The 19,312-nt window shown below is 42.2% G+C and overlaps 1 protein-coding gene across 1 annotated transcript; it reads left to right on the top strand.

The window, feature by feature from the left end:
* Positions 1 to 13,244: 13,244 nt before the first annotated feature.
* Positions 13,245 to 14,690, top strand: LOC118569167 (sperm-associated antigen 11-like). Its single transcript, XM_036166893.1, has 2 exons — positions 13,245 to 13,299; positions 14,533 to 14,690. The coding sequence occupies exons 1-2, from the start codon at positions 13,245 to 13,247 to the stop codon at positions 14,688 to 14,690; spliced, it is 213 nt and encodes a 70-aa protein (XP_036022786.1).
* Positions 14,691 to 19,312: the final 4,622 nt, after the last annotated feature.

The raw sequence follows: 19,312 nt of genomic DNA, 5'->3' as shown, positions 1-19,312 counted from the left end.
TTGTTTGTGAGATAAAAGTTAAAATAGTGAGTAAGATTAATCATGAAAGTGGAATGGTGCAATGTATGTCTATGTGAGAAGTACTCAAAGAAGGAATAAAATTGAGATGGAGTCAGGGAAGCCTTTAAACTCCTTCATATGGGGAAAAAAGCAGGTGTAAGTATTTCATTATTAGTCTTAAATATAGTATTATTTCTGTTCTTCCCTCACTCAGCAAATATCTAGTAAGCATCATCTTTACTTCAATTGTTATTTTAGTTTTAAACACTCAATCATTAGCAAAACTCACTATGCTCATATATTTTATATTCTAACTAGCATGACAAACTATAATGAATATATTAAGGTAAGATATATGGCATGCTAGAAAATAGTAAATATAATAAGAGAAGAAAATCATGGAAGGAAATACAAATTGTGAGGCTGAATGCTGACTTTGAGAGAGAGGGGTGACATAAAGTCTCACTGAGAAGGTAGACACTGGATAAGACCCTAACGGATATCAGACATGGTGGATATGGATACCTAGGGGAGGGAACAGCAAAAGGCAATGCCCTGAGGACCAGGTTGATTTGATGCATTTCAAGAGTTTTGGGAGGAGGCCAGTGTGATCAGAGCAAAGGAAATAAGAAGTCAAGGTGAGCTGGCGGCTTGCTAAATGAACCTGTAGGTTGGGTGAAGATAACTGAGCACAGCCATGTGCACTGGGAAGAGAGCCACTGTCTTCCTGGCCAGTGGAGATTTTGGAAGATCTCTTCTTTCCAAATAGGAAAACTTCAGTGTATTGTCTTCTAATTGGCCCCTTCTCACTCCCGAGCCATAATGAATAAAACATGGAATGTACTTCAGTGGATTTGTGTATCGCCTATTGCAGATGTAATATGCTTCTTTATATATTTAGTTCTAGAAGTTCATTATCTAATCTTACACATCATTTCATTACATAGTCCAATTTCCACAGGACACATTTAAGAAAATTCTATGAAGATTCAACTGGAAGATCACTTTTATACAATTTTTAAATAGTACCCTGAAGATCTTTATACATAATATGTAGTGCCATCCCTTTTTATGAATGGCTGGATAAATTCTGTTTCTTAGAAGGACCTGATATCATTTATTCATTAGCATATAGGATGCTACTATGTTTTGATATTAAAGACAATGACATTATAGGCATTTTAATTATCTCTAATAAATATTCCAAATAATAAAATTAACATTATTAGGTCATAGAATGTGCCCTTGTTGTTACAATATGGACCCAAATTTCCCTTTAAAGGGAGATTGCTATTCATTCTATCCGCAGTATATTAACATAGGAAATTTTCCATATTCTTTCTAACTTCTAATATGATTAAAAATTAATTCTCTCTGTTTGGATGGAAGATAGTAGCTGACCTCTTTAGCAACATACCACTTTCTCCTTCTTCTTAGTGTACATATTTAAAAGATACTACATAGTGTGTTTTAATATATATATGCATACTGAATGTATACAAGTCAAATAGACTAATATATTCCTATCTTATATAGTTGACTGTTGTGAATGTAAGAATGTCTAGACTCTTCCAAGTTAGCAGATAATGGGTACATAATATAATAGTTCTTACTGGAGTCTTCATACCCCACAGTCTAGACTCTTGTCTTGCATGAGTGTGCCTTTGCACCAGTTGAATTCCCTCTTCTTTTTCTCCTCCCAAACCACTTTTCTTCCTCTTCTTTCTGTTTATTTGATTTTTTTCAAACCTATACTTTTATTTTTTTTTACAAAATTTAATGTTTTTATTTTTTAATTTATCATATATGTTAGATTCCATTATGGCATTTTCAGACAAGGTATGTGTTTGTGGATCTCCTTCTCCTTGTCTTCCATACCCTTTGATCCTCTACTCCATTTATACCCCTTGCCCTAGATTTCCTTTTTTTGTCTAGAGAATGAGGAAGATGGTAAGGGACAAGAACCAGAGAGAAGCACAGACGTCACCTGACCTGTAGGACATTTCTGAGCTCAAGAATGACTGACAGTGTTGGGGTGACTCCTTTCCAACACCCTCCAAGCCTCTAGAAGGCTGGCTGGCTGGGAGGGTGTGCAAGGCATTCTGTTTCTAAGCTGTTAACCCTTCGTCTTCTCAGATCACAAGCTCTCAATGAAGCACAACTGGAAAGTTTTCCTCCTGTCTCTGCTCAATGACATTTACAGAACACACAGCATGAATGGAAGAATACACAAGCCCTTCTAATCTAGTGACAATCAAGTGCATTCTCTGGAGTACACACACACACACACACACACACACACACATTGGATTAAAGTCTACATGCTAAAAGAAAATAAGAAAAAAGTAAAACCAGCTCTTAATTCCCTCTAGCCTCAGAAGACTTCAAAACACAAAGCCTCATTCATTCTGAGGGCTGATCACTCAGGTGGGAGCTATAAACTTTGGGCTCCTTTTTGTTTGTACAATTTCTTTACTTTTAGATAGAGTCAGTCGCACATTGAGCCTGACTCTCCCACTCTCACCCTGCAAGTGCTGAGATTAAAGATGTGCAACACCATACCTTGCCTGCAAGTTGAGTTCTTGACATAGGGACATACTTCTTGCAAGGAAACAGTGTGTATGCAAACCTCTCCTTCCATGAACTTGATGCTGAGCCTTGAGCCTATTGTCCTTGTGTTGTGCCCAAGGGGAGAGCTGCTGTAAGAAGTTGTAGCCCAGTTAAAACTACCCCTCTGGTCTTTATGCTCCAGGGACACTTGTGAGTGATCATCTACTCTCAGAGCTAGCTGAATCAGGAGCCAAACTCCACACAGCGAGGAACATGGACAATCTACAAAAGTCTTTGTGAAGCAATCTATCTATATGAATACTAGACTCAAAATACATGTTTTCATCATCTCAGCTACTCTGCCTCTCAAGAATTATCCACAGGTGATCGCAAAAACATTCTGAAGTTTTGGGAAAAAAAATATCGTAGTGTTCAAAACAGAGCAATATCTTAGCAAGCTATGGTATATCTACTTATAGGGATATTACAAATCCCTTGGAAGCAACGAAGACAAAAGCAGTGAGAAACAAAAGAAAAGCTTAAGATTCAAAAGGAACTTCAGAGATAGTATTCTGTCCTCATAGAAGCAAATGTTCATATAATTTTGTGCAAAATTCATTGTTAGAACTATTTTAAGTCAATACAAAGTCCAATGTAAATATCATTGGTGGTTTTAATTTATCTTTATAGGTACCCCATTAAATTATTACATTATTCTTAAATTTGAAATGTACATGCTAAGGAACAAAAAACCTATACCTCAGGATGTCCATGAATGTATGTATAAAGCCATCTCCTGAGCACAGACAAATATTTTGTAGTATATTTAAATGGTACTGAATTATAAATTTAACATAAGAGAGCTTTCTAGACATTAAAATGATAAGACTTTAAAGATAGGTATTCTTTAGTATATTTGATTGGTACTGAATTAATCATAAAATGTTCCAAACATGATAAAGGCTTTAAAGATTTTTAAATAATAAAGACTTTAAAATGATAAAACTACAACCCAGGAAGATTGTAGAGCCTCACTGGATTCACAAGGAAAAAATAACTTTTACACCCCTCTGAGGTAAATTTTGCATTTCTGATTCTGGACAAGGAAGTGGACATAAAGGTCTCTTGCGGTCAGTTCTGAGCCACCGGCTCTATTAGTCATCTTGTTTATGTTCTTTTTGCAGAAGCTATTTATTACAGAACCCCAAACAATGACAGGGGCTTCGTGGACACCTACAGTACACTAGTGGGAAGATACTCTAGCCAGAAATGCCTCAGGCTACTAAAGAGCCAATCGAGGCACAGCTGACTGCCTGGCCTTCTCATTTCCACATCACCTGGCACACACAATGTCCTCCCTCCCACTGAAACATAGAGGCCTTCCAAAGCTTTGATCTCTCTCCTTGTTCATTGCTTGGAGCTTCCTCACCATTGGGAAATCAGTTTCTTCCTCCGTACCCAAACTCAACTTGGCAGGTGAGGGATGGCAAGTTCAGTCAATCCTGTTCCCAACTTGGCGTCCTATGACCTCTGACAACCACACCTAACCTTTTCTCCCTGTCTGTGTGTGTGGTGGGCATTACAACCCTGTTGTCTGGGCTTCTCTGCCTTGTCTCATTTTTGCTTTGTAGGTCACAGGAAATGATACCATGGCTCCCAAGAAATCTTCTGAGTAAAAAGGGCAATTATTGTGAGACTGGTTCATGAACACGGGTTCTGCTGCTTTCCTTATAAAACAGAATAGGTTCCTGGATCAATCCAAATAATATCAGCTTTCCTAGGCAAATGAGGGAGGCATGGAAACAAGGCACAGACTCCTGATGTGCAGAGATCTCCTTAGAGGGGTCTCAAACATGGCTCTGTTGGGTTTAAGTGCTTGTTGGGTGACAGGATGATACATCAGGACACTGTATTTAAGCTTTGAAGGAAGCAGGAAAACATTCCATAAGCATTCCTTTTTTGCTTTTACTTTCTGGGGACTCCCAGCTTGGACCCCAACCCCATCATCCTCTAACTTCTAAGAACTCTAAGCACAGAGACCTTGCCTGTTACGGTCTTATCTGAGGCATCTGCTGTGGGCCAGCTAGTACTTCTGTTTCACTGTAAGACAACACATCAAGAGATTTAATCTTCAGTGCTTCTTCTAGAGATCCAGTGATCTGAGAAGGTAGAGAGTCAACATGTTGAAATCAAGCTGGCTTCTCTTTCATCTGCAGCCAGCAGATTTCACAGGTAAGTGAAAGGGCCCAAAGCAGTCAGTCCCTCATATAGGAGTTCAGATTTGCCCTTGGGACCAGGTCATCAGCCACGTTTATGGGACTTGTGACATGTGTGCCTCTCTTATCACCCTCTACACTCTTCCTCATTCTTTGGAAATATGGGTTTAGCCACTTCTTGGAAGACTGAGTCTCATCAGTGTCTGCCTTACTCACTTACAGTGTTAACTCAGAGCAAGCAAGTGTAACAGTGTGTGCTCACTAAGAACTAATGCCATGTGCCTGCAGATTCATTTCCCCACAACATGAAGACAAAAGGGGCCCGGTGTATTCCTCTGTTTCCTATCACTTCGTCTGATTAATTATAAGTTTGAAGCACACTTTGAATAAGGATAGGTTATTTCACTGTAGATATAGCACTAACACTGAAGGACTCAGTTGTAATTATGTTATTTTATTTGTGAGTGTTCTGTCTGCATGGATGTAAGTACACTATGTATATGATTGGTGCTCATGAAGTCTACAGGATGGTGCCAGATTCCCTGAAACCATAGTTACAGAGGGTTGTAAGCCATCACGTGGGTGCTAGGAACAGAGCATACTCTTCAACACTGAACCATCTTTCCAGTCCCCACAGTCATGATTTTTGTCCTTGGGATGATGTGTAAATCTAATAATAAGGATATAGGAAAATAGGTTTTAATATGGATGTATTTAGAGGATGAATTTAGCACACAACATTTTGTTTTTCAGAGGATAATGAATTTTTTTGTTTGTTTGTTTTTCAAGACAGGGTTTCTCTGTGTAGCTTTGTGCCTTTCCTGGAACTCACTTTGGAGACCAGGCTGGCCTCAATCCCACAGAGATCCACCTGCCTCTGCCTCCTGAGTGCTGGGATTAAAGGCATGTGCCACTACCGCCTGGCTAATAAATTATTTTTAAAAGTAAAAATTATTTTGGTATGGCTTCTGGGAGGAGCATGATCCCCTCTGTAGGGTAACTTCAAATATATATTACATATAATAATTATTATAATATATTCTATTATATATTCACACACACACACACATATATATATATATAAAGCGAGAGAGAGAGAGAGAGAGAGAGAGAGAGAGAGAGAGACTATTTCTTCTTTGAAAGTTTTCTGGCTTGCAGGAAGGAATACCACATCCTTTAGGTGGACACACCTTCTTTGATCTTGGTGTTTCACCTGCTCTGATTACTCCTTCAGGTGTGTCTCTGTTCTCTTCCCTCGGCATGCCAGCTCAGGCTTGGCCCTCAGGTCATCAACTCAAATTCCACAGTGGCACCTTCTCCTGCAGGCTTTGCTTTGCTCTCCTCATCCTCCCTCCTCAGCCTGCAGCTGTTGCCTTCCACCATGCTTTGTCCTTTTAAACACCTGTCTTTCATTAGCAGAGATTGATTCTTATTAATATGGGGAGATAAATTGGCTTTCCAATTCCTCCAGTGGCTTAAAAATAGGTTTGATTTCCCCCAGTAAAACCCCCTTACACTTATTTTGTAGAGTTTGCTTATGAATTTAAGTTTGGTGTCTGTTGGCAAATAGGTCATCTCGTTCAGCAGATGTTTACTGCTTCCCAGGTCATGCCAAGCAACATTCTAGATGTGAAATACGCAACGAAGAATAAATGGACCAAGCCTCTCAATGTAAATAAGTGGGAAAAAGCAAATGTGTAGATGAAATTCTAAATGGTCTTATTAAATAAGAAACACAGAGCCAAATACAGAGTTCAAAGCACAAGAGATCAGAGCGCTAGTGAATAGCCTTTAGTTTACCATTCGCTGCCATCCTTCCCCTGAGAGAGAGAGACCTTCTCCTCTGTGTCCTGTCTTTTAATTGCCTTTCTGTTCTACCTTCTCATTGGCTCTAAACCCAACCACATGATTTCTTTGTCACTGCCTATCTATACAGACCTCCAGGTCTCTATGGTTGGTACTGGGATTAAAGGTTCAGGTCACCTCTTGGCTGTGTCCTTGACCACACAGAGACTCTGCCTGCCATGTGATTGGATTAAGGGCATGTGCCACCACTGCTAGACTTGTGTTAAATGGCTTGCTTTTAGCTCTGATTCCCCAGGCAACATTATTTATTAACATACAAACAAAAATCACATTTCAGCACAAACAAAATATCACCATACACATGGCTTTACTCACATTTGCTAGAGGGTCGTCAAGTTTCAGCACCACCTCCGTCTCAGGTAAATGCCATTCCCGGACCTCTTCTAATTCTGTCAAGTTATTCAGAGAGTGAAGGCATTTAAAATAAATTGGAAGGAAAATCTCTATTGTGCATTTGGGAAGCGCCAACAGCAGAATCACAGGATTCTTCCAGCAAAACACAATCAAAATTTGGCAGAGGTACCCAGTGACCTATGCCCCAGATTCCTGCAGCGTTTTCACACTGTGACAGCTCCAGCACCTCCTCCCCAACCCCCGTTCTTTTACAGAGCAACTGCATATTATTGCACAGGGTGGGCACGGGGCTCCAGTTCACAAAGGCATTCCCAAAAGATGTCCATCACTTATTACACACATAGCACTGTAAGCACGGTGTTAGGAATATTATAACCCCTTCAGGTAATTCTTACTCTTCTCACCATACAGATACAGAACCCCCTAAAATAAAATGCATGCCCAGGTCATTGTTTGGTTGTTTACTGTGTGGGAACTTCCTCCTAAACGCTGAAGTGGTAGGTGATTGAATTCAGATTGTTAAACATTAGGTAGTGGGGTGGTGGTCTCACCATGCAGTCTGTCCCCTGCCTCACTGTTTGGCAGCTGTGCTCTGAAAGGTTTGCACACTTCATTTCTTTCTCCTAAGTAATTACTATTTTCAAATCCTCCCTTTCTAGAAAAAGGTATTATGAAAAAAGACTTGACATAGAGGGGGACTAGATGAAAAGAGAGGGTTTAGAGGATGGGGAGTAAGGGATAATGTAATCACAACCTAAATAAAAAATAAAATAGTATGTCTGTAGACATTTGTAAAAAAAAAAATAAACACATTAAAAAGATTGTAAAGTGATTATGGCCTCCTTTATATGGTGGTTATAAAATAATACCTCACTGTGGTTTGTTGTTGTTGTTGTTTGGTTTTTCAAGACAGGGTATCCCTGTGTGACTTTGGTGTCTGTCCTGGATCTTGCTCTGTAGACCAGGCTGGCCTCAAACTCAAAGAGATTCGCCTGGCTCTGCCTCCCGAGTGCTGGGATTAAAAGCGTGTGCCACCACCGCCCAGTTCCTCACCATGATCATAATTCAAGTTTTGCTAATCACCTTGAAAATTTTTACATTTGCTTATTGTCCATTTCTATTTATTCTTTGGGGAAATATCTGTTCAAGAGATTTTAGCATTTTAAAAATTGGCTTACTTGGTTTTTATTGCTGAATTATGTTAAAACTTCCTTTAATGTCTAGACAAATGGTATTTCCAATGTTTATAGGCCTGAATGTATTATCCCTTTTCTCCTTCCAGGGTCCTTTCCTATGATGATGACAGTGCACATCAGACTGATATGTGTGTGTTGGAATAAACTGAATTTGGTTCCATTCAACCTTGCTGTTATATATATGAACCTGCATCTCTGGTGGGATGCTTTGAGACCAGCCAGTGAGGTAGACTTTCTCATTTCTCTCCTTAGAATGGCATGCCTCACTCTCCAGAACTACTTAGTAATTCTTACTTACTGAGCTGCTTTCTCAATCTCCTACCTGGAAACAGATTCGACTCTGGAGAAGAAGGAAGTAGGATAAATATATTGATGTTATTCATTTATTTCTTTACCAAACAAACTGATTTTCAACCCAACTAATGAAGTTTTCAAACTGTACTGGAGATTTCTAAACTATAATTTCATAATCATCTTATTAGTGGTTTTGCTATTAGTAAAGAGGCCCTACCCTAGGCCTTTTGCAAATAAGTTCTGATATAAAGACCAGAAGTAAGGTGTAAAACATGAATTTATTGTTTCATCTAGCAAGTGACTCCTGAAAAAATGATCTATCTCTCTCTCTCTCTCTCTCTCTCTCTCTCTCTCTCTCTCTCTCTCTCTCTCTGTGTGTGTGTGTGTGTGTGTGTGTGTGTGTGTGTGTGTGTGTGTGTGTATTCCTAGTCTTTTTATTTGTTTATTTATTTTTGACAAAGGGTCAGAAGAATCCAAGGCTGCCCTCAAACTCCTTATGTGGCCATGGATGACCCTGAGGAATCTCCGACCTTTACCTCCAAAGTGTTGGGATCACAGGCTTGTACCAACTATTCCTGGTTAATGCAGCATTGAGGAAGAAACCCAGGACTTCCTGAATGGGAGGCAATACTCTATTAATTAAGTTACACCCTCAGCCCTAACATACTGGTATTTTTATCTGACAATAATGCTTGTATTTGATAACTACATTTTGCCTATGTGTGGTGAGGATTTGATGTTATGATTATTTGCATGAACCCTTGAGCCTAAGGCATGATTTCGTGGAAAGTAATATTTCCAAGAGCAGTGTCTTAGGGTTTCTATTCCTGTGAAGAGATACCATGATCATGGCAATTCTCAAAAAGGAAAACATTTAATTGGGGTCACTTACGGTTTCAGAGGTTTAGTCCATTATCATGGTGCAACATGGTGGCGTGCAAGCAGACATGGTACTTGAGGAGGAGCTGAGAGTTCTATACCCTGAGTCACAGCAATGGAAAGGAACTGTCTTTGTTAGGGTTTCTATTGCTGTTCACCACTGAAGGAAGTCAGGAAGGGAACTCAAACAGGGCAGGATCCTGGAAATAGGGCTGATGCAGAGGCCAGGGATGGGTGCTGTTTACTGGCTTGCTCAGCCTGCTTTTTTATAGAACCAGGACCACCAGTCCAGAGACAACACCACCTACCATGGGCTGGGCTGCTCCCCACTGATCACTAATTGAGAAAATGCCTTACAGCTGGATCTCATGGAGGCATTTCTTCAATTGAGGCTCCTTCCTCTGATGACTCTAGTTTATGTCAAGTTGACACACAAAATCAGTCAATAAAAGTAGTATGTAACTGCTTGTACCTTTTAACAGAAAGAGGTATTTCAGAGATATCCTCAGACCAAAGTTCCAAGAGAAAGAGCTTCAGGGGTTTTTTGTTGTTGGTGGTGGTGGTGGTTTTTTTTTGGTTTTTTTTTTTTTTTGGTTTTTTGATGTTTGTTTGTTTTTTCAGGTAGCGCAGAGTTGGATGCCACATTTTTTAAAATTTATTATACTTGTGTTTTAATTTTACACATCAGCCAAGAGTTCCCCAGTCCTTCTCGCTCCTGCCCCTGCTCCCACCTTCCCCCCATCCCCTCCCCTGCATTCCCATTTCCTCCAGGGCCAAGACTCCCCTGGGGATTCATTTAAACCTGGTGGATTCACTATAGGCAGCTCTAGTCCCCTCCTTCCAGGCTGAGCAAAGTGTCCCTGTGTAAGCCCAAGGTTCCAAACAGCCAGCTCATGCACTAAGGACAGGTCCAGGTCCCACTGCCTGGGAGCCTCCCAAACAGTTCAAGTTATTCAATTGTTTCACTTATCCAGAGGGCCTGATCCAGTTGGGGGTTCCACAGCCTTTGGTTCATAATTCATGTGCTTCCATTCATTTGGCTATTTGTCCCTGTGCTTTTCCAATCTTGATCTCAACAATTCACACTCTTACAGTCTCTCCTCTTTCTCGACGATTAGACTCCTGGAACTCCACCTGGGGACTGGCCGAAGATCTCTGCATCCACTTCCATCAGTTATTGGATGAGAGTTCCAGCATGACTGTTAGGGTGTTTGGCCATCTGATCACCAGACTAGGTCAGATCAGGCTTTCTCTTGACCATTGCCAGCAGTCTACAGAGGATGTATCATTGTGGATTTCTGGGGACCTCTCCAGCACTCTGCCTATTCCTGTTCTCATGTGGTCATCATTTATCATGGTTTGTTATTCCTTGTTCTCCCTTTCTGTTCCTGATCCAGCTGGCCTCTCCTGCTCCCCTAGGCTCTCTTTCCCTCAAACCTTGCCCTTCATTACTCCCACTGTTGTCCAGGTTGTTCATGTAGATCTCATCCATTTCTCTGTCATTGGGCGATCCCTGTGTCTTTCCTAGGGTCCCGTTTTCTAGGTAGCCTCCCTGGAGTTATGTAGCAGTCTAGTCATCTTTGTTTTACATCTAGTATCCTACTATGAGTGAGTACATACAAAATGGAAAGAGCTTCAGGTTTTAACATTGATTATTTACGGAGTTTTATCTTCACAGATGCACATGTTTCATATGTGTTTTAAATCATTAATTCGTAAGTCATTTAAGGTAATTATCTATTTTATTTTAATTTATTTTTAATGATTAATTGATTGCTGTACAGAATCAATTCTGGGTACCATTTACCCTAAAGTTTTTATTTTCATTGATACCTTATTTTTCATATTTTTGTCTTTTACTAATTATTTGAAAATTTCACATGATTTGTTTTGATCCTACTCAATGACTCCCTGTACTTTTACAAAGGACAGTAAGACCTGTGACTCAGAAACTAGTTGCTAGGGTCCATAGACTTTGATCATTGCTATAGAGCTGGAAATGTCAGATGGACACTTGGCCATCCTCTGTTTAGAGGGAACTCGCTGTTCATTCACACAGTAGGTCTAGCATTGTGTTTGACTCCTCTTTTTCAAAATCTGTTTTTGTTCAGGCTGGAGGTCAAATATGCATGTTGTAGACTGGTTAAGTGAGGTGGAGGTCAGCAGACAAGAACATTGTGAAACTGTTATGAAAACAAGAAGTCCTTCCATGTTCCCAAACAACTCACATCTCTGCCAAATAAGCAAAGTCAACTCCAGAATAATGTGTGAAGTCTGCTGCTTTACAGCAAGGAGGTATAGACGCACACACACACACTCATGAACCGGAAGCTCCTGGAATGATTAATGAGAAACTATTAGAATTGCCATGGAAGCACTGAGGAGAAACAGCTTGCTTTTTTTAACTCTTTGGTTTGAAATTGATACACATTAATTACATAGAATGAGTTCCATTATGGCATTATGCGTATATACTCCACCTTTTGGTCATGTTCACACCCATTGCTCTCTTATATCCCCTCCTCACTTCCACACAACTTAGTCTGCTTCCTAACTCTCTGCTGTCAAGTCTTTTGTCTTTGAAATTGACCTAGTGAGTTCTATCAGGGTTGCTTACAGGGACATTGATGAAGGGGTCTTTATAGGAGCAGAGAGACTAGATAAATGTCTCCTCGTCTCCCAGCAACCATTCACTGCATATAAATCCTCAGATAGGGGCTAGGGTTTGAGTCCCTCTCCTACTCCATGGCAGGATGTTGGCCAGGCCAATCTTGTATGGGTAACCACAGCTGTTGTGCATTCAAGCACAAAGGCTTTTCAGTTTTTAATTAGAATTTTAAGAGAAGCAAATCCAGTTGACCAGAGATTAAAATAGGGACAAGAGGAGTAGCTGCATTGACTGTGTTTCAAGGTCATCTGCTCAATAAACCTTTATGAAGAGTCTGCCCTGGATTCTACTTTAGGACACACTTTTTAAAGATTGCTTTCTGTCTCCAAATTCCAGCTACGCTCTCTATTCTGTGCATACAAGGCATTATAAATCTCCCTCCAGTTATATGTCAGTATAGCTCTACATCCCAGAGGTTCTCCTGACCTCCCCACCAGACCACTGTAAGTGGGGAGAACCTTGACATATATGAAGTATGTCTTCCTCTTCCAATGTGGACACTATGCTAGCTTCCAATAGTTTGATTTTGCACATTTGTGAATTTGGTGTGTTATATCTGGCTTTTTAAAGTTTGCATCCCTATATTGTTGCTATTGTCATCGTGTTCTTCTATGTTCATTTCTGGGTGGGAAATGACTAATTGTTTCATCACGTTGTAATCTGCCACTTAAATGTCTTCTATGGATCGTGATGAGTCACACTATACTGAATGTTCTTTTATACCCTCTTGGGCATACATAGAGCCTTGTTTCTGTTGAGCAGATATCTGGGAGTGGCTCTAGTCAGACTCTTTGTGGTGTTCTCAACTGAGGTGCCTCCTGCCTTCAACTTAATCCTCTGAAGGCCCAGGACTCATCTTTACACAATTAAGTCACTGTGACCTACCATCCTATCACAGTGCTTGGTGTGAAGCAAGTCCTAGCCAGTCCTCAATGTTGACTATCTTTCTTTTTCAAGTTTCCCATGCTAAACTGGCCAGTCTCTGCCTCTAGGGAATGTCACAATGCCTATCTATTTTTAGGCAAAAAAGGAAAGGTTACCCAGTATCTTCTGCCCACAGTGTAACTCAGTAGAGCAGATAAATTAACTCATTCCCAAGGAGCATTCTCCAAGACTATAAAGGTCCCATTTTTTCTCCTTCACCACCTGGCTTTGCTCAATCATTAGTCACACCTGCTTTCCTTCTCGGAAGAGCAGAGTGGACCAAAGGAGCCATAAAACATGAAGATCTTGTTACTCTTTGCTGTTTTCTTCTGGGTGGTCCAAGAAAACTCAGGTAAATGTCTTCTGGGTAGCCCTGAGGAAGGCAGGACTCCCATTTATGCTTGTGGATAGCAAGGAGGTGTGTCTAAGTATAGACAGTGGATACAGATGGTGGACCACCCTGGGGCTCAGGGGTGGACCACTTTCATAATGAAGAGGTTTGGAGGTTTTATTTTTGTTTTTTGCTTGCTTTGAGAATTGTAAGGTTTACAGCACAAGACACAGAAGCCTATTTTTCCCCCTGAAAATAGAAAGGTCTAATTGTAATCTGAGATAGTCTGTTCAGAACAGAAGTACAGTCGTACATGTATCAGAGCTGGAAGGGAACTAGAGATTTTCTAAGGCAGTCCAGAGCCTGTGGACAGGGATCCAGAGAAAGTGTTAGATGGCTGCCACACAGTGAACAGGGAAGGTATTCTCATCTACGGCATTCCCCTAACTTTTGTATATAACTGACGCTATCCATGAGAAAATAGATGTATCCATTTAAATGAATTTTCAAATGAGAGAAAATGAGTTACTTGAAGAAAAACCTGGAGTCCAGATCCCAAAGCCTTTCGATTGGTGGCTCTTGGGTCGTTAGTCAAGGTGGACTACACCCACATTTCCATGTCCTTTCCAAACTGGGGTAGACTTGATGGACACAATGCCACCCCCAATGAAGTTTGGCTATTGCAGGCGACTATTTTTCTAAAAACATAAGTCCTATGTTGCGTTACTGTTGCTTTTAAACTCCTGATGTATTCTTAAAAAGGTGTCTTTTTAAAAATCATCTCTTTCCCACAATACGTTCTTTACAGGGACTCTAGTTAGTTATCTTTTACCTAGAAGGCCACACACAAGTCATATTTTTATTTCACTTCTTTATATTGTAGTAATACAAGTGACAGTCCAGCCATAAGCTGAAAGGCAGATCCATTTCTTGTTTTTCTACAGCCTGAGTCTGCCTATTGTTACTCTGTTCTGTTTTCTAAAGTGCCTCCCCTGCCAATATACCTCTGTCTCTAGGCTGCTGAAGAATCCTGATGGAACAGAAGTTCCTCAGGGCCTGTAATGGGCCAAGTGATTTCCCATACAGCCTGTCATGCCACCCTGGGAACACCATGACATAGAAATTATTGTTCTTACAAGCTAGGGTGTCAAAACTGGCTGAAATTGGGACTTCGTTTTTTAAGAATAGAGTGAACTCCTAGCACTGGGCAGTGGACTGGAGTTGCTATCTGACTTTCTGCTATTGGATCCACAGGGGACATACCACCTGGAATCAGAAATACTATCTGCCTCATGCAGAAAGGCCACTGCAGACTTTTTAGGTGCCGTTTTGGTGAGAAAAAGGGGGACATCTGCTCTGACCCCTGGAACAGATGCTGCATCCCCATTTCCCTTAACAACGGAGATAGATAACAGCATGGAAGAGCTAGGATCTGGGGGAGCAAGCTCCTGGAAGGTGGAGTCCCGGAAACACCCCAAAGGCTTTGAGGCTGTGCATCTGATGGCGCATGCTCAATAAACACTTGTTGATGAAAGGATTTTATTGAAAAAGTGTCAATTCACCATTTATTTTAAAGGACTTGGAGGAGTTCCAAGCATTCAGTTCATTTCTCTCCTTTGTCTTTTCTTTGTAACAGGTGGTGTCTTTTGCATACTCCTGGATAGCATAGAGCAGAAACAGGCTTAGACCCAAACACTGTTTCCAAGGGGACAGGGGTGGCTGATTAACGGGCCTGATGTCCTCTGGGGCACCTGTAATATCAAGGCCAGTGGTAGCTGCTTCCTTCTTGCCCAGGCCCCTTGGGCTCCTGCTGCAGTTCCAGAGCCCCCTCACGTTGTAATTTTGTTGCCTTTCAACATTTACTCTTTAGTTATCTCAATGGAATACCATGACCTTGCCACCTTTATGGGGAATGTAACAAGGTTTAAGCATGGCCATTCCTGGGATGTAAAGAAAATGGAAAAAAAAATTCTCAAGGCCAATCAAATTGCCCCCCCCATCAGAAATTCTTAAACAGGATTCTTGATGTGCCTGTCTGTAAGAGTGTTCATTCTGTTACTTTTGTCTTTAAATGTATTATTGTGTATATGGTGTATGTGTGTTTGTTGGGCGGGGTATTTGTCTTGTATGTGTGTGTTGGTATGTTTGTGGGTATACAGTGTGTTTGTGTGTGGGGGGGGTTGTGTGTGTGTATGTGTGGTGTGTGTGTGTGCGTGCGTGTGCGTCCGCCTTCTCATGTCATGTGCTCATCTCGAGGTAAATGATAGCTTTTGGGAATGAGTTCTCTCCTTCCTCTGTGGGTTCTGGGGGTGGAACTCAGGCGGCCAGACTTGCAGGACCAGTGGTTTTATGAGCTGAACCACCTCTCTGAGCCCATTCTGCTATTTTTAAAGAACACATTTCTGGACATTTGAAGTGCTGCAGGGCGTAGGGAGTGAACTTTCCTAACACTTGAGTAGTTTGCTGATCTCTGTGTGCTGTTTAGCTGTGGGGCAGCTGCCAAAGCGTAGTGCATAAATTACCGGTGAGGAGTGTAGAGGCTTATTGAGGGAAATGTGCTTCTGTATTGGAGCCCACATGCCTAGCTCTCTTTAGAGTAACAGATAAAATCCCTTGTTTCCATGTTTCTGTTTACTGGTTGAATCTAGCTTTCTTATGAACCACTTGAACCTACTTCAGGGTTCCTGCCTCAGTCCTCATCCCAAGTTACAACGAACATTTGATATCCTGGCTCTGGCCTTTCTCCAGCCTTTTCTCAGTGGACGAATTTATTAGTTTTTTTTTTTTTTCTAAATATAATCCTTGGGACTGCACAGAAGGGAGCTTCCCTCAGATACCAGTATCTCTTCAAAGCATTCTCCATGCCTGCATGAATGCCTGTCTAGGGAGGGTGCTGGCCCCAGGTTCCACCTCTGCTGTGAGGCAGTGGAACTCCTACAGACAAGCAGGAGAGTCACCTCTCCAAGCACAACAGATCTGTCTCGACCGATAAATGGCCTGAAGTGGCAACCAGTGCTGAGATTAGGGCAGGGTATCAGGAGCCTGGTTCCACTCTCCCCACGGACCATGACACAATAGGCAGGTAGCACATGTTCCTGGCCTGATGCTTCTCATGCTTAGGTGAAGAACCTGGGCTAGATGTCTGAGGCCCCAGCACAGGACACCACTAGCTTTTGAGAGCAGAATGACACTTCTTTCATGGTCCTGGGTGGGATTCTCCACAAGCCAAGGGATGAGAGAACCCACCTCTTCCCCTTCTTTACACCACACTGTCAACTGACAAGCCTAAACCTGGAGCAAGAACAGCTGAGGACCAGGCCAGATAGATTTCATAAATCCCTATTATATGCTCACCTTGTAGACTACATTGCTCACTGTATGCTTTTAGGTGTGTTTGATTGTTGTTTATTTTATTTTTGAGAACACCTTGTCATGTAGTTCCGGCTGGCCTTGAACTTTTGCTCCTCCTGTGTCTACCAACCGAGTGCTGGAGTTACAAGCGTATACCATCACACTGAGGTTATTCTGTAGTGGGCATTGTGCTCAGTCCTTACTCATGCTAGGCAAGCATTCTACTAACGAGGCCCCACTTCAAGACCCTGTGAAAAATTCTGGGGCTGGAAACTGGACTGACATTGTAGGAATATCCTTTGGCTATGATGCAAATTTCTCTGAAAGAATGTTTGTGCACCTCAGACACGGAAGAAAAGAGGCACCTGCAGCCTCTCCTACCTGCTAGAAACTGAGGCTCAGACAACTCCGAAGTGGCAGTCGGTAGGGAAGAATGGGACAGCAGGAGGCTTCCCCAGGAAGTTTTTAGTGGCAGCTTAGAGTCAAATTGATTCTTTACCCTGTGAAAGGTGCCCCTGAGTCTAAAGGGATCCGTTTAGAGCTCCTAATGAGAGCCAAGAATAGAATTAATTCCTCATATCCATACAATACGTTTTCTCATATTATTAATTCAGAGTATTTTTGGTCCTAAACAGTCCTGGTGTAGTGCTAACGCCCATTGTTTTTCGAGGGACAGGAAGCCAGGGCGTCAATACCAATACTGACCATAAGAGGGCGACCAGCCACTGCCAATGCCTGATGGCTTTTGTTTTAGTTTTAATTTTTACTTTATTTACTTTCCCCACCGAAGTTGGTCCTATGGTTAAGGAAAATCCTCCAGGATTGCCCCAAGATCAGGAGTTAATTGCACTTTCATCCTGGATTTCTTGGTACTAACTGTGGTGTCTTCATCTCTGCCCTGCCCTGGGAAGTGGAAAAGAATTCGGTTCACACTGATCCATCAGGATAGTTACTAAAGCATCCCATGAATCTCCTGTTTGAGAGTACAGTCAGCCAAAGCTACAGATAACAAATTAAAAGCCCATCTCCTTCCCGTGACTGATCTTCCGTGGCTGTGACCGACCCCAGCCGAGTCGAGTCCTTCACTTAGTGCTCAGCAGTCAGAAGGCAGGTCTGCAGCAGCCGGAGCACAAGGGCTCAGGGCTGGCTCTGTGCTGGGGTTGTGTGCTCTTACCAGGCCTGTCCAGCAGCAGAGCTGTGCTGCACCATTGCCTCCTTGGAGGGATCATACTAGAGCCTGGGAACTTCATAGTTGTGCAGACAAGTAGAGGTCAGTTACGGTTTTCACTGCAGCTGCCCTCAAGCTGGAACACCTTTACAAATGGGAGATTGACCTACCATGTGCTTGAGCTGTGACCCTTGCGGCAGTGGTCAGGGCAGGGTGATCCGTGTTCGGGATGTTCTCAGTCCTCCTCTCTTGAGGAGCCTGGCAGGGCCCCTCTATGGACCCCAGAAGCAGCCCAGGTGTCCCTGGTTGGGGGTCTGCTCGGTGCAACCAGCATTGTCAAAGAAATTCGTGGCTCTTCATCTAGAAGTTCAGTTAACCTCCGTTACCTCTAGGGCTCTGGCTTCCTCTTCTGAGTTGACACAGAAGTTGTAAGTACAGCTGTCCCCACACTTGCTCAAGTGTGCCCTCCACAGTTACCTCTCCCTGCCCCTCTCCCAACATCACTGCTTTCTCAATCTGTTTCTTGGTTCCTTGCGCCCTTCAGGGCATCCCTGTTAGAGGACTCAGCCTTCTAGCCCCATAATCTGCTTCCATGCATGTTATTATCATTCCACTCTGAACTTAAAGGCTGAGCGGTTATGAAGCAGTGGTTCTCAACCCATGGGTCGTGACCCCCCATGCACAGTGTGTGTGTGTGTGTGTGTGTGTGTGTGTGTGTGTGTGTGATAGATCAGATATTCACATTACAATTTATAACAGCAGTAAAATTACAGTTATAAAGTAGCAATGAGATAATTTTATGGTTGGGGGTCACCACAACATGATTAGAACTGTACTAAAGAGTCGCAGCATTAGGAAGGTGGAGAACCACTGTCATAAAGGGTGTGGCAGTTATAAGCTCTAACATTTATATGTTTACTGACCATACAAGAAAAATAAACGTGAATTCATGAATTAACTAATCCAAACCTCAACACAGGTTTCCTGCATTGCTCTTCTCTTAGTCTTTCCCACCCAAGGGCTGGTTTGTGTGCAGTGGCAGCATCCTTGTCACATCCTGAAGCCCAAACTTCTGAGTCTTCTGTCTCAGCCCCTCCAGGGTTTGCTGTGTTCTTCTCATCTCTTCCAACTCTGGGGTTCTTCTTTTCTCACTTCTCAGTGGGACTCAGGAACAAATTCAATTCCAAGCCTAGGATTCACCAAGAATGGCTTTGACTGCTTATGCCTGTAGGAGGTAGTGTGACATACAACAAAAGGGGGGCAGGCATGGCAGAACATACAGGGCACACTTGAACCCTGAACCCATTTGTGGAAAGCCTGCTTCTGACAGTGTCACACTATACTGTCTTCTGTCCCTCTGCCAGAGTTGCAGACAAGAAAGAGACCTAGGAGGACACTGGGTAAACCTGTCCTCTCTGATGGGCAGCAGATTCTTGAGCTAAATCAAATTCCCGAGTCCACATCTTGAACCTGTGGCCCTGGTTGGCTGCACAGCAGTTCAGACCACCACCCCCT

This window comes from Onychomys torridus, chromosome 17, assembly GCF_903995425.1.
Source record: "Onychomys torridus chromosome 17, mOncTor1.1, whole genome shotgun sequence".
Taxonomy (NCBI): domain Eukaryota; kingdom Metazoa; phylum Chordata; class Mammalia; order Rodentia; family Cricetidae; genus Onychomys; species Onychomys torridus.
The sequence above is the reverse complement of the archived record's forward strand: the minus strand, read 5'-3'. Positions and strand labels throughout refer to the sequence as shown.